Source organism: Sorex araneus, chromosome 3, assembly GCF_027595985.1.
Source record: "Sorex araneus isolate mSorAra2 chromosome 3, mSorAra2.pri, whole genome shotgun sequence".
In the NCBI taxonomy this organism is placed as follows: Eukaryota; Metazoa; Chordata; class Mammalia; order Eulipotyphla; family Soricidae; genus Sorex; species Sorex araneus.
In genome coordinates, this window is record NC_073304.1 from 186,851,789 (window position 1) to 186,865,543 (window position 13,755).

At 50.7% G+C, this 13,755-nt stretch overlaps 2 protein-coding genes across 8 annotated transcripts; one reads left to right on the top strand and one right to left on the bottom strand.

The window, feature by feature from the left end:
- The first annotated feature begins 222 nt into the window (after positions 1 to 222).
- Positions 223 to 7,476, top strand: ENO3 (enolase 3). 7 transcript variants are annotated; one of them, XM_055131877.1, is made up of 13 exons: positions 223 to 333; positions 1,515 to 1,759; positions 2,996 to 3,082; positions 3,338 to 3,433; positions 3,647 to 3,705; positions 3,830 to 3,899; positions 4,256 to 4,389; positions 5,613 to 5,835; positions 5,931 to 6,128; positions 6,311 to 6,512; positions 6,949 to 7,057; positions 7,183 to 7,241; positions 7,327 to 7,476. In XM_055131877.1, exons 2-13 carry the CDS (start codon positions 1,744 to 1,746, stop codon positions 7,394 to 7,396), a joined length of 1,323 nt encoding a protein of 440 aa, XP_054987852.1. In that variant the 5' UTR covers positions 223 to 333; positions 1,515 to 1,743; the 3' UTR covers positions 7,397 to 7,476. The 7 variants fall into 7 exon arrangements, with proteins under 7 accessions (XP_054987852.1, XP_054987851.1, XP_054987853.1 ...); XM_055131876.1 differs by having other exon boundaries at positions 230 to 376; XM_055131878.1 differs by lacking the exon at positions 223 to 333 and adding an exon at positions 540 to 811.
- A 1,835-nt stretch (positions 7,477 to 9,311) lies between these two features.
- SPAG7 (sperm associated antigen 7) lies at positions 9,312 to 13,743 on the bottom strand. The gene is made up of 7 exons (XM_004604936.2): positions 13,514 to 13,743; positions 10,835 to 10,902; positions 10,514 to 10,602; positions 10,279 to 10,363; positions 10,078 to 10,167; positions 9,830 to 9,986; positions 9,312 to 9,711 (listed from the first exon to the last, which is right to left on the bottom strand). Exons 1-7 carry the CDS (start codon positions 13,596 to 13,598, stop codon positions 9,602 to 9,604), a joined length of 684 nt encoding a protein of 227 aa, XP_004604993.1. The 5' UTR covers positions 13,599 to 13,743; the 3' UTR covers positions 9,312 to 9,601.
- Between the last annotated feature and the right edge of the window lie 12 nt (positions 13,744 to 13,755).

Here is a 13,755-nt window from a genome sequence, read left to right on the forward strand (position 1 = left end):
ATATAGAATATGTAAACTACATTTGGTGTAGAGAAGAGTCAAGTTAGAAGAGGGAAGGAAAGTGAAAGGATGTATTAGCAAGCTGCAAATTGAGTAAATTAAAGAGTATTCGGAGAATGCAGAGTTAAACGGAACGACTCTCCCCCTTCCCCCACCTCCGCCGGAGGGAAGGAACGGCGGGCAGCGGCGGCGCGTGCGCCCGCGCCTGCGCCGGGGCCAGAAGCTAAAGCGCGTGGGGCGGTTGGGGCCGGCGCCCGGTTTGGCGGGCGCGCGCGCGCCTGGGCGCGCCGAGCGGGCCAGGCCAATTTGGACCCCTTTGCAAAGGCGGACAGGGTACGTGTCTCTTAGTCTGGCAGGAGGGGCGAAGGCGCGGCTGGTGAGTTGCTGCCTCTCCACTCACGATTTTATTATTCAAGAAGAGTGCAAAGAATTTGAGAAATACCCAGCTCGTTCCTAGCGTTGAAAGCACAAAGTGGACTGTAATTGCCCAGGTGGCTCAAGTTGTGTTCACTATTAGAGCCCGCTCCCCACATTAAGGTTTTTTTTCTCCTCCTGCCGGAGGCCTAATCCCCACGTCTCCGCTCCGCCTGTCCCTCTGGCCAGCAATTTGGGTCTTTGGTCGTACCCCTTGGCCCGTCTCTTCCCAGGTCACTAAGCGCCTGCAGGGCTAGAAAGGCGGGACTTTTTTTCAAGGCGGAGGAACACAAATAAGTTACAGACTTGCAACTTTTTTAAGATGGGGAAAGTTCCTTCTACGTTGAGCCCGTGGCAGTTTTTCTTCTTCTGCAGCAAAACTTAAAAGAACTGTGCGGTTAGTTAGCTTGCCGCCAACTGGAAAGGGGGTGGGGCAGGACTAGCCGCGGACTCGGGTGAACTAGTCCCGGTCCGCGCGGCACTGGCCCTCGGAGGGGCTGGGCCATTTCCGGTGCCCTGTGGGGGGAGGGGAGCCTGCGGGGCGGGAAGGGGTTTCATTTCTCTCTCAGTCTGCCGAGAGGGGCGCGGGTCCCTTGTGGGGCACCTGACGCCCCCCGCCCTTGTTCCTAGACAGCCTCCAGGCTGAGTCAATGGCTGGCTCGGGCGGGGCCGCACGTGGCGGCGCTCCCCGCCCAGCATCTCTTGACTGCACCTCTGTAACCCCCAAAAGTGGAAAAATCCCGGAAGGAGAGACCAGAGATAAAGGAGGAGGGCGAGTAGCGAAGTAGGGATCCCGGGGCGGAGAAGAGAAGACGGCACGGGACCGGCGGGGAGGGCAGGGCCCGGGAGCTCTGGGAGCGTGAGTCACGGGGTGCGGGCTGCTGCGGCGCCGCCGGTGAGGGGGGTTGGCTCGTGACCCTTGGCGACCTGCAGAGAACGGGAACGGCCCCCAGTTACCTCCAGCTGCGCTTAGGCGCAGAGTTGGAGAGTGCAGAAACCCACTCGCAGTGCAAGTAGCGGGCCGTCGGACTGGCCTAAGACTTTCAGATTCTCACAAAGCACCCCCCGTCCCCGCCCCTGTCCATTCATTTTCCTCGCAGGATTTTGCACCATTCATTGAGGAGACGGGACCGCGCCCTGAAGCGCCCTCGGTCGCTAGGGAAAGAGGTTCCTGACTGACAAGCCAGCGCTGGGCCAGGAGGGCTGTGCTGGCTCGATCTGGCTGCGCGCCGCTCGGGAGGGCCGGTCTCACCTAAATTCGTCTCCCGGCCCCTCCCCTAGCCCTGGCGGCCGCCACACTAAGATTGGGCGGAGCCCAGAGAGGCCGTTATGAAGACCCTGAGAGGTGAGACGCAGCCTTCTAGAGAGTGTATTCAATTGTAATTCTCAGAGCTTGCCTGGGGGCCCGGAGCAGCCCCCCACCCCGCCTCGTGAGCTGAACTTCTGTGGATGTCCGTCCTGCCGCCCCTCTTCTGAGGCCACTTCCCAGCCCCGCAGGACTCTTGTTACCTCTGGCCTTTCCCAAAGGGCACTGGTTCCTCTTTAACCTTTGCAAAAGGGGAACATAGTCCTGGGAAGGAGAGGGAACCCCCAATCTGAAGCCTTCCCTTGTCGCTCCCCAGGGATGAAAATGAAAGTAGGGACTTTAATTGGGGGACAGGGACAGTGGAGGAGTAGTCATTGTCCTTTGAGAGGGGGTTGGGTGCCCAGGGCCAAAGACTTATGCTTTAAGCCTTAGTGGGCATTTGGCTGACAGCCTAAAGTGGAGAGGAGGGTGCCTGGAGGGAGGGAGGGAGGGTGAGAGAGAGTGAGAGAGAGAGAGAGAGAGAGAGAGAGAGAGAGGCGGGGCTGGCTAGGAGACTGGGTGGCTGAGGGATAAATGCCCAGCCTCAGAGGGGGTGATCTGACACTGTCCCAGCTACCATCCAGACTCAGAGCTCACCCCAAACGTCCCACGAAGACTCCACAGGTCTGGTGAAACATCTAACCCCTGCCAGGAATGGACTGGGATGGTAAAGGGTGAGGGTGGTATTGACTTGGGAAAGTTGGGGTGGGGGAAATATCCTTTTTATATCCTACTGAGACGGTGGGTTGCTTGGGTGGAAAAGTTCCGGCAAGTATTCAAGGATAGAGAAATTAGGAAGCTGTAAAAAGGCGGGGAACTTTGAATTGGAGCCAAGTGGAGAATTTGGGGCTACTGAGGATTTGGAGACTGAGGAGCCGAAAAATGAGAACCAGAAGAACAGGAGAGAATTTGAGAGCCAGGAAGCCGTGGAAAACAGATTGCTTGACCAGAAGCGGGAGGGGAAGAGGCATAAGTGTGCAGCTTTCAGGAGATGGGGGTTCAGGGAGTGGTGGAATGAGAGGAGCCCTGATTCTTAGGGAGGGACGCTGCAACAGGAGCTGTTCTGAATGGGGGAGGGGGACTGTGCCTCCCTCTTTGGTCTGTGACCTTTCTGTGAGATATTTTTAGCTTCAGCACCTGCCTTCCTGGGTAGGGAACACTTCTAAAGGGCAAGGGATTTCGGGTTCCTTTGGGGATCAGCTGTCTGTCTGTGCTCATTCACACCCTGTCTTGCAGCCATGGCCATGCAGAAAATCTTTGCTCGGGAAATCTTGGACTCCAGAGGCAACCCCACGGTGGAAGTCGACCTGCATACAGCCAAGGGTAATCATGGGCTCACTTTATTGGTTTCCCTTGGTTCCCTCCAACCCCCTCTGTCTTTGCCCCATTGCTCTGCTCCTCTCTCTCTCTCTCTGGAATTCCCTTTTCCAGTCTTCTACCCAGGCCTTTTTTTCCATCTGTTTCCCAGCTGGAAGAAGCAGTTGCCTCTGCACTGCCTCCTGTTCCTAGTCTCAGAGAGGATACCTTGGCCCATCTTCTGTAGATGAGACTCTGATATTCCAGTTTCTCCCACCCCAGGTCGATTCCGGGCAGCTGTGCCCAGTGGAGCTTCCACCGGTATCTATGAAGCTCTCGAATTAAGAGATGGAGACAAATCTCGCTACCTCGGGAAAGGTGAGAAAAGACCAATGCTGGAGAATCATCTGTGTGTTGGGGGTTGGAGGTGAGCGTGTGTTTATGCATGAGAGGGAGGAGAGAGAGAGACAGAGAAAAAGAGAGAAAGGACTGAAACCCACAATTCTTAAGGAACTAGGTCTCTTCCCAGTTCTTCACATGAAGAGATCTGATTGAGCAGGCTATCTGAACCTCCTCCTCTGGCCTCTCTAGGGGTCCTGAAGGCTGTGGAACACATCAACAAGACCCTCGGTCCTGCCCTACTAGATAAGGCAAGTGAAGGAGTCTGTTCACCCACAGGCCAACAATATTTTGTCTTCCCCGAAATTGCTTCCCTTCTGCTTCCTGTAGAGTATGTCTGACTCTGCTGTCCTCTCCTCAAACCTACTCTTCCAGAAACTAAGCGTAGTGGATCAAGAAAAAGTTGACAAATTTATGATTGAGCTGGATGGAACCGAGAACAAGTGTGAGTAAAGAGTTAGGAGTAGGGAAAGGGAGGCAGTGCAGGAGGGATGGGAGAGGACACATGGCAGAGGGCTGGTTAGGATGATTTATGTCCCACATTTTGGGGCACATTGTAGCTGGACGGATTTTAATTCATTCCACAGGCATTTCCTGATCCTCCCCCTGCCAGACCTGGCCAAGCTGTGGACACAGACACAAACCGTCAGACCCTTGGGGTGGGGGCTCCCAGAGCTGCTGGGGAGACCAGGAATATGGAGTTCTGGCTTCTTGCTGAGGTGACCAGAGTTGGACATTGAGAAACGGATCTCAAACTCTGGGGGCAAGCTTTTCACCTTTTCTTTGTACTTTCTACTTCAGCTAAATTTGGAGCTAATGCGATCCTAGGCGTGTCCCTGGCCGTGTGCAAGGCTGGAGCAGCTGAGAAAGGGGTCCCGCTCTACAGACACATCGCAGATCTGGCAGGGAACCCGGATCTGGTCCTCCCAGTCCCTGTGAGTGCAGCTGTCCCTGTCTGAGCCCAGTGTCAGCGGTCCCCCCACCCAGTGAGGCCTGCAGTCCCTTGAAAAATCCACCTTCCAGACTCAGCTCCAAAGAAGTAGTTTTCTGAAATGGAACCTTTCTACTGTGGTCCAACCCCTCCCTTTTCCCCACAAATCCAAACCTTCCCTTAAGCCTCTCTGCGGCTGCTTTCCCTTGACGTAACTGGGTTCCTTCACATTCCAGGCCTAGGCTCAGTAATAATAGCTTCTCCATCTGCCCCGTACCCCAACACCCAAATCAGCTCCAGAGCCTCCCTGTAGCAAGGTTCTTGGCATTTCTCTGTATCTTCTTTTATCCTCATTAACCTCTTAATAGAAACCCTTTGAATTTAATCTCATTGGTAGTGTTACCAATAATTACTTACTAGGCAGATAGTATTAAAGCATGAGCTCCAGCAATCAATTGCTGGGTTCAAATCCTGGTTTTGCCAGTTTACTAGTATTGGGATCTTAGATAAATTATTTAAATCCTCTGTGCTTTAATTTTGTTATCTGTAAGATGGACATAACAGTCCTGAGTTTATTGAGTTGTTTTCAGAATTGAGTGAGTGGGGTTTGGGAGCTGCCTTAAAGAACTGAAGTGCATACTTTGCTTACAGAGCTTTGTTCTTGATTCCTGGCACCATATGTTTCCTTATGTACCAGGAGTAACCCAGAGCACCTCTGGATGTGCCCAATCCTCTCTGCCAAATAAAAATAGTTGATAGAATATATGCTTGATTTTTTTTTTTTGATGGGAGAAGTGTTGGTGTTCAGGGACCATGCCTGGCAGAACTGGGAATTTGAACTATGTTCACAATTACAGCCACATGTTCGATGAGCACTTAATCTCTGTACTGTCTCTCTGATCCACTAATAGAACATATGACAAGCATTAGAATAGTGCTTGGCCCATAGTAATTGCCCTGTTAGCTGTTATGTTAGCTGTTATCTACCAAGTACATGCTAAAAACTTTGCATTCAGTTTCTCTCATTTTCAGCATAGGATCCACAAAGTAAGCAGATGGTATCCCCATTTTATAAAAATGAGGAAGGAGGCTCTGAGAAGTAAAATGACACATCCTAGATCACTCAGTAGTAAGTGGAGAAGTCAGGATTCTGCCCTTTCCCACCCAGCATTTCTTCTTGATCCCTTATGTCCTGGGCCAGATCTGAGCACCCTCTCCTCACTTCAGGCCTTCAATGTGATCAATGGGGGTTCCCATGCTGGAAACAAGCTGGCCATGCAGGAGTTCATGATTCTGCCTGTGGGAGCCAGCTCCTTCAAGGAAGCCATGCGCATTGGTGCCGAGGTCTACCATCACCTCAAGGGGGTCATCAAGGCAAAGTACGGGAAGGATGCCACCAATGTGGGTGACGAGGGCGGCTTTGCACCCAACATTCTGGAGAACAATGAGGGTCAGTGCTGAGAATGCTGGGGGCAGGACTCCTGGGTCTTCACAGGAAAGGGGGCTATGGAGGCTCACTGAGGTTCTCTCTTGCTCTTCTCCCAGCGTTGGAGCTGCTGAAGACAGCCATCCAGGAAGCTGGTTACCCTGACAAGGTGGTGATTGGCATGGATGTTGCAGCATCTGAGTTCTTCCGCAATGGGAAGTATGATCTTGACTTTAAGTCACCTGATGACCCTGCTCGACACATCACTGGGGAGAAGCTGGGAGATCTGTACAAGAGCTTCATCAAGAACTATCCTGGTAAGATCCCCCAGATGCCTCACTGCTCCTGTCCACATCCTGGAACTGCCCAACACTGACTCCAGTACCTACATTGCCATCAACTCTTAGCCCCATGGTAGTTCCCTTCCAAATGCATCTGATCTGCCACCCTCACCAACCCTTCTGAATTTTAACCTGACTCTGCCTCTATCCCCCACCAGTGGTCTCCATTGAGGACCCCTTTGACCAAGATGACTGGGCCACCTGGACTTCTTTTCTCTCGGGGGTTGACATCCAGATTGTGGGGGATGACCTCACAGTCACCAATCCCAAGAGGATTGCCCAGGCCATTGAAAAGAAGGCCTGCAACTGCCTGCTGTTGAAGGTGAACCAGATTGGTTCAGTGACTGAATCCATCCAGGCGTGAGTATCCCCTCACCCGCTTACTCCCTCCTGGTACCTCCCTCTCTACCTTCTCTGCCCATTCCAGCTACAGTCCTGCCCATGACCTGCAAGTCTTCCTGACTTCAGATCCCTTACCTACCCCACTCTCTTACCTCAAGGTTGTGACTACACCTTGCAAGGCCTGATTCCAAGAGCTCTGCCATTGTCACCCTGGTTACCCCACCCCTGTCTCTTGCCAGTCTTCTCAGATCTTGTCCTTCCCAGCTGCAGCTCAGAAGCCAATTCAAGATCAGGAATCATCTTTTGTTCCCTTAATTCCCAAATAAATTAGTTATTACAACCCCCCACCCCAAATAAAGTCCCCACTGTACCAATAAGGAAATGCCTCTCTCATTCCCCCTAGCTGTCCCACAGAAGACGTCCTTAGGCTTCATTATGTGTTCTCTCTCCACAGCTGCAAACTGGCTCAGTCTAATGGTTGGGGGGTGATGGTGAGCCACCGCTCTGGCGAGACTGAGGATACATTTATTGCTGACCTTGTAGTGGGACTCTGCACAGGACAGGTATTGATAGCTCTCCTCTGCTGAGTGTCAGACCATATTTTCTTGCGGTCCTAGCCTACTGCCCTATGCTGTCATGTGGCTCAGGGAGCCACAACCAATCTTTAGAATTTCTCTTTCCTTCTCAGATCAAGACTGGTGCCCCTTGTCGCTCTGAGCGTTTAGCCAAGTACAACCAACTCATGAGGTATAGTGAGTGCAGCGGGCTTGGGCAGGTGGAGTTCTAAGGGCTGTTCAGAAGGCAGCAGCTGTGATTTTTGTCTGCCTTCTAGGATTGAGGAGGCTCTTGGGGACAAGGCTGTTTTTGCTGGACGTAAATTCCGTAACCCAAAGGCCAAGTGAGAAGATGCAGGACCCGGACATCTTTGGACAGGCCCAGGCCTTCAAGCCCTTCCTTCTGAAATAAACACTGGTGCCAAACATGAGTACTCTGTTTCTTTGGGGGAGGAGATGCTGGCCTCTGGACTGTGTCAGATAAGAGACAGGAATGAGAGAGCATACCTGTAACCTGCGGGGACAAGGAGGAAGAAAGGGACTGGTCAAAAGGAAACTGGACTGGAGCAAGATTAACAAAGTTCACATTTTAGGAGTTTGGAGTAAGCAAGGGCTATATGTGAAATGAAGCTGAAGAAGCACTGATGGAATAAAGAACACCAGTGCTAGAAGGGAAGGAGGGTAGTAAATCAAGGGTATGACATCACCATGAAAGGAAGCTAGATCTGGTAAGATGAAGTATACTGCCAACACAATGCACTCAATGTCCAATCTGAGTGCTTGTGAATGAGTGTGCCCTAACAGTCCTCATCCAATCTCTTCTGACATAATTCTCCATGAGGCCCTTTTGACCTTTAACTTGATCCCCCAACCCCCACCAGGATTTTCAAGGACCCACCCTTTGACAAGGATGACTGGGCCACCTGGACCTTGTTCCTCCTGGGTGTCAACAGATACCTAGATTGTGGAGGATGACTTTAGCAATCTCAGGAAGGTTTAGAGAATGAGTGATACAGACTAGAGTGAATATAGCGGGGTAGGGGACTTGCCTTGCATGCAGCCAATCCAGGTTCAGTCCCTAGCATCCCATGTGGTCCCTCCACCACCACCAGGAATGATTCCTGTGTGCAGAGCCAGGAGAACCCCCTGAGCATCAATAGCTATGGCTCTTCCCCCTCATCAAACACAAAAAGAGGATGAATGATAAGAGAGTAGCTACCATTTTCATGGATACTTGCTCTTTACAGATATTTGATATATTCAAATATTACCTAAATAATATTTTAAACAATCAGATATCAACTAATGATGGGGGGGGGGGCTGGAGCGATAGCACAGTGGGTAAGGCATTTGTCTTGCACGTGGCCAACCCAGGTTCAATTCCCAGCATCCTATATGGTCTCCCCGAGCACCACCAGGAGTAACTCGAGTAACCTCTGTGCATGTCTGGGTGTGACCCAAAAACTAAAACAACAACAACAAAAGAACCAAAAAACTAGTGACTGGTAAAACTAGGATTCAAAGAACCACTTAGCTCCAGTGATTGTATTTTTTTTTTTGGGGGGGGGGGCTTCTGGGTCACATCCAGCAGTAATCAGGGCTAATTCCTGGCTGTATGCTCAGGAATCACTTATGGAGGTGCTCAGGGGAACAAATTGGGTGCCAGAGATCAAAATCCAGGGCCTCACATATTCAACACAAGTTTCCTACCTGCTGTACTATCACTCCAACTCAGTGACTGTACTTTCAAAACCTAAAATCTAAAGACCTGGGGCTGGAGCGATAGCACAGCAGGTAGGGCATTTGCCTTGCACACGGCTGACCCGGCAACCCATATGGTCCCCTGAGCACTGCCGGGGTAATTCCTGAGTGCAGAGCCAGGAGTAACCCCTGTGCATTGCCAGGTGTGATGCAAAAAAAAAAAAAAATAATAATAATAATAATAATAATAAAATAAAATCTTAAGACCTATACAAATAATTTTACACTATTTTTATTTATATTTTTTATTAATGCACCGTGAGATACAGTAACAAAAATTTCATGTTTGAACCTCGATCATACGGTCATCAAACACCCATCCCTTCACCAGTGCACATTTTCCACCACCAAAATCCCCAGTATTTCCCCCCCCATTCCACACCTCCCCCTGCCTGTGTGGCAGATAATTTGCAAAGTACTCTTTCTCTAATTTTACACTATTTAACTAGCAGTCATTTGCCTTCCTATGACCTATCTTTCTCTATTCAAATAAGCCAAGACCTTGGGTTAAACTGTTTATTGAATGTAAAGTAGCCCCAGCCTCACAAGGAAGAAAATTCCAAGGAAAACTGAGAATAATACAGATTAAATACCCACCTGTGCACACACACACACTCACACACACACACATACACACAATCCAACAGTGACAAACCAAACATTTGCTTCTCCCAGCCTGAGTGACCACTGTTAGAAGGTGGTTCAGAGGTGGGGCTTCAGGATGGGTTCTAATAGCAGCAGCTTTATCCCCTCCCCTGCTCTGCCACAGGGGGTCAAAAGGAGCTGGGGTGCTTAGGAGGTAGGAGGCAATTCTTCCCCACTCTGCCGCAGACGCTTCTTCGCTCGGATCTCATTCATGGCCTCTTCAATGGAGCGTGTGTCCCTCTTGTTGGCCACAGGCACTGGGGGCAGAGGGGAGGGTGGGGAGGGCCTAGGAGCCCTGTGCTGTAACCTCCCCTTCCCTCCCCACGCTCTATACTCCTCTCCCTTAACCTCCCCAGCCTCCCACTGTGGCCTCACCACAGCCGTAGGTCTTGTTGGCCTGTAGCATGTGGGCTGCATCCTTGGCTGCCCCCTTGCCAATAAGGTGGCTGTACTTGTCCTTGTAGTCACTGGCAGGGCTCACCACAACAGGTCCCTGCTGAGCTGTCTCCTCCTCTTGTCGCTGGGCCAACTCCTAGAGGCACAGATGTTGGACACACATGCTCAAGCGCCTGACCCCAACCCTTCCTAGTCTGAAGGTCTGGGAACTTTCAGGCATAACTCACTTTCAGCTTTCGTTTCTCTTCAGCCTTCTGGGAATCCCACTCCTCGCCACGGCGATAGGAGTCTAGCTCTTCATCTGAGGGTGCAAACTCCTGGGGAAGAAGGGAATGATGGGATCAAGGTTCCAAAAACATGATTTATCCCATTCCTCTCCTGAAAAGGCTGAAAATGAGAGAGGAGAGAATGAGGAAATCGGGTCTCACCTTTTTGAAGATCATGACGTAGCGACACTCATCATCTTCCCCAAAGGAGAAGGATGTTAGGCCAGCCACTTCCACTACATCATGTCTGGGAAGGGAAGGCAGAAAGGAAGAGTGCGTAGAGGCACAAGGATCATAATACCCTCCACTCAAGGATTCTTTGCTGGCCCTTGAGTGCCTACCACCCCACACTGGCCACTTAGCTTTTGACCCCCTCCACCCCACCCCAGACACTTACAGTATACTCCTCTCTATCTTGTTCATTGGCTGAAATTTTTTCTTGATCTGCCCACTGTCCTGGATGAAATCTGACACCTCTTTCTCCATCTTGGGAGAGAGAAAAGGGAAGAAAATATGAGATGATGGTTCCATCCCAATATCCCTCTCCCCAGCTGGGCCAACAGGCCTTTACCTCCCCACACCTTTCCCAGCCTCTATGCCACTGGCTTCCAGACCACCTCTCTTTTCGTTTTCAAAGAAACTGAATCCTTATCTTTCCAATTCTAACTGATTGGAAGTCCTTCCTGAGGCTGCCTTTGAGCTCTGCAATTGTTCTCACCCTTTTACGAAACTCCACTTTCTGTTGTTTCTCTTGCTCCTGTAGTTTCTTCAGGCGGGCAGCCTGCTCTGGGGGTGAGAAATGGCAGCATGAGAGCATGGGTGAGAAGAGTTTCTAAGGCTTCAAAGGAGGTCTGATACCCTCTGGAGGTGTCAGGTGGGAAGGTAGGATTACTGTTTGCTCACCAAGCATTTATGGATATCTACTGTATACCTAGCTGTGCGCTAGGCCCTGGAGTACAAAGATGATTAAGACACAGGACGGAGGAGGTAGCTCAGTGGGTAGAATGCATGCTTAGCATGCAAGAGGCCCTGGGTTCAATCCAGGTACCAAAACAAACAAAAAAGACATAGCTTTGCCATTCAAGAGTTCAGGTTAGTGGGAGTAACAAAGATTAGCATTATACTTAGCCCAATTTCCCAATCTCACTGGGGAAGACAAGGGGGAAAAAAAACCTATTTAATGTCTGCAAGATACAAAGAACTATAAGGAACCTGGTGAGGTGAGACCAGTCCTGACTTCAGAGACTTTATCAACTGATTGTCTACATAGGAAAGTGGAAATTGTTCAACTTCCTATATTTTGTAACATCCCCTGCATCTCACTTCTACAGACAGAATGAAGCTGAAATAGCTTCATTATTTGGGAGTTTCCAAGGTTAGTTGCAAAGAAACTCACCACTCTTGGATATTAAGGCATCAACTTCTCTCTCAGGCTATTAAAAAATTCCTTTATAGCCTCCATTTTTTCCACCGCATCTGAATCCTTCCAGCTGCACTGAACCTTTTCCCATTTTCCTAATCACCCACGTCTTTGCACATATTGTTCCTTTTGCTTAGAATGCTTTTCCTCTTGCAAACTTTGAGATCCAGCATGAGTCAGTAAATCACTTCTTCCTCTGGGTCCCAAGCACATTTGGTTCGACTCCCACTATAGCATGTGCTGAGAACTAACATAATGTAAAATTTTTAATTTGTCTCCCCTTTCAGACTGTGAGCTCACAGACCCTGCTTATCTCCTATTCAGTTATTTTCCATGGCCCGGGGCCTGACAGCTGAGGAGTTCTCATCTGTGTAACCTTAAGGACTCTGACCATCAGTGCATTCCATCTTGGCCACTGGCTGTTTTCTATCTGGTTTGTGAATCTTCTCTCTGCATCCGAGAAGGTGGTTTTAAGATTATAGTTAAGAATATAGGCTTAATGGGAGAGAGAGTATACAAGGGTTAAGGCGCCTACCTGCATGTGGCCAACCCCAGTAACACATGGCAGGGGTGACCCGTAAGCAGAGTCTAGAGTAGCCTCTGCTGTAGCACCACCAGGTGTGGCCCCAATGCCTTCCTTCCCCACTCCTCCCAAGAATATAGGCTTAAAAGTTCTAGCTTGGTCTGTTAACTGCTAGCAGTGAACTCACCATGACTGTATAAATCATGGCAAGCACCGATTCCAACACCCAGTTTCCATTATGGTCCCTTCTTCATTAGAAATTTCAAATAATACAAGTCCGCTTCAAATAACACACGGTGGCTCTACTACTTGGGGAATTATGTATTTTCAGATCTCAATTCACTACGGACTATGTTTAAAGCCCATAAATTAGTACTCTCATAACAATTATTTTTCCTTCAGAGCACGTAATCAGGTTGGTTATTAAAGTTCTGAGACGATTTAATCGTTGTGTATTTTATCAATGTTCCAGACTTCTTGAGGATACTCCTAGCACCTAGCTACAGTTCAGTAAACAGTGGTTATTTAATATTAAACACCACGTGAGCATTCTGAAAACCACCAGCCTGCTCTACCCCTCCTCGAAGGTCGAGAGCTGGGGTCCTTCCGCCAAGGCAATTATTCCGCCTGACTCATTTACAAGCCGCAGCGTGAACAACCCAAGAAATCTGCACCAGTCGGCCGGCCGGCCGCGCCCTAGCTTGGCAGAGGAACTTGAGTACGCCTGCAGCGAAGTTACTCGAGAACACAGGCGGGGGACTATAGCCAATCAGCCCGGGTAAGGGCATTCCTATCCCTCCAATCAACATCGCGATCCGCCTGGGCAGTTCAGGAATTTAAGGCTACAATGAGCGAAGGATTGGAGTAGAGCCCAAAGCAAGCGGTTCAAGCAAGGAGGAGGGGCATAAGGGTACCAGGGCCCAGGAACCAATTGGAAGTGCTGAAGGTGGGGTGGGCTAGAGGAAGACCCAACAAAACTTAATAGTCAGCCCTTTAAGTTGAGATAGCCAATAGAGGCGGAAGAGCTGCAGATAGACGTGTCCCGGATCCAATCGGAATAGAAATAGAGTGCCATGCGCCGCGGAGGGCGGGCGAAGTCCAGCAATAGAACACGCCCTCCTCCAATTCGAAGGTAGGCCGAGGCGCCGGAACCACCCCGGGTGCAGCAGCCTACCAATCAGAGCCCGCCAGCAGCGGACAGGCGGGCGCAGCGGCTAATTGGGAACAAGGATTGCGGAAGGCCAAGCGGGGATAAGGCGGGAGGCTGGCGCTAGACTTTGGGCAGCCAATCATCGTTTGCGGGCGGGTCGACAGCCCTTTTAGGGACTGCGGGGGTCTCCGAAGGAGCCTGTAAGGGGTCTTTCAAGGTTGAGGAGACAGTATCGTCCAAAGGAGGAATAGTGTGGTCTTGAGAACCAGATGAAAAAAAGCGGTTGCGAATTTGGGATCCTCACCTCGGGCCTTGCGCCGAGTCTCCTGGTCCCCGAGGCTGGGTGGCTTCTCCATGGAGCTCAGGATGGAGCCCAGTAGGTCCGCCATCTTGGGAGTGACTGAGAGGGGGCGGCGCGTCTTAAAGGCAAGGGCGAAATGCCTTTAAGGCCGGAAACACGTCGGCGACAGAAAACCGCGCTCCGGCCCCGCCCCGGCGCTGGTCCGGGCGGGGCGCTCCCGGCGACAGGCGACCGGAGCTCCGCCC

Bases quoted from the DNA above. Each gene is read 5' to 3' on its own strand.
- ENO3 (XM_055131877.1), top strand. The intron at 4,390-5,612 runs GTGAGTGCAGCT...TCCTCACTTCAG, and splicing joins ATCTGGTCCTCCCAGTCCCT to GCCTTCAATGTGATCAATGG. The intron at 6,129-6,310 runs GTAAGATCCCCC...ATCCCCCACCAG, and splicing joins CTTCATCAAGAACTATCCTG to TGGTCTCCATTGAGGACCCC.
- SPAG7 (XM_004604936.2), bottom strand. From the start codon at position 13,598: ATGGCGGACCTACTGGGCTCCATCCTGAGCTCCATGGAGAAGCCACCC. The intron at 10,603-10,834 runs GTGAGAACAATT...CTCTCTCCCAAG, and splicing joins AAGTGGAGTTTCGTAAAAGG to ATGGAGAAAGAGGTGTCAGA. The intron at 10,364-10,513 runs GTAAGTGTCTGG...TTCCCTTCCCAG, and splicing joins AAGATAGAGAGGAGTATACT to ACATGATGTAGTGGAAGTGG.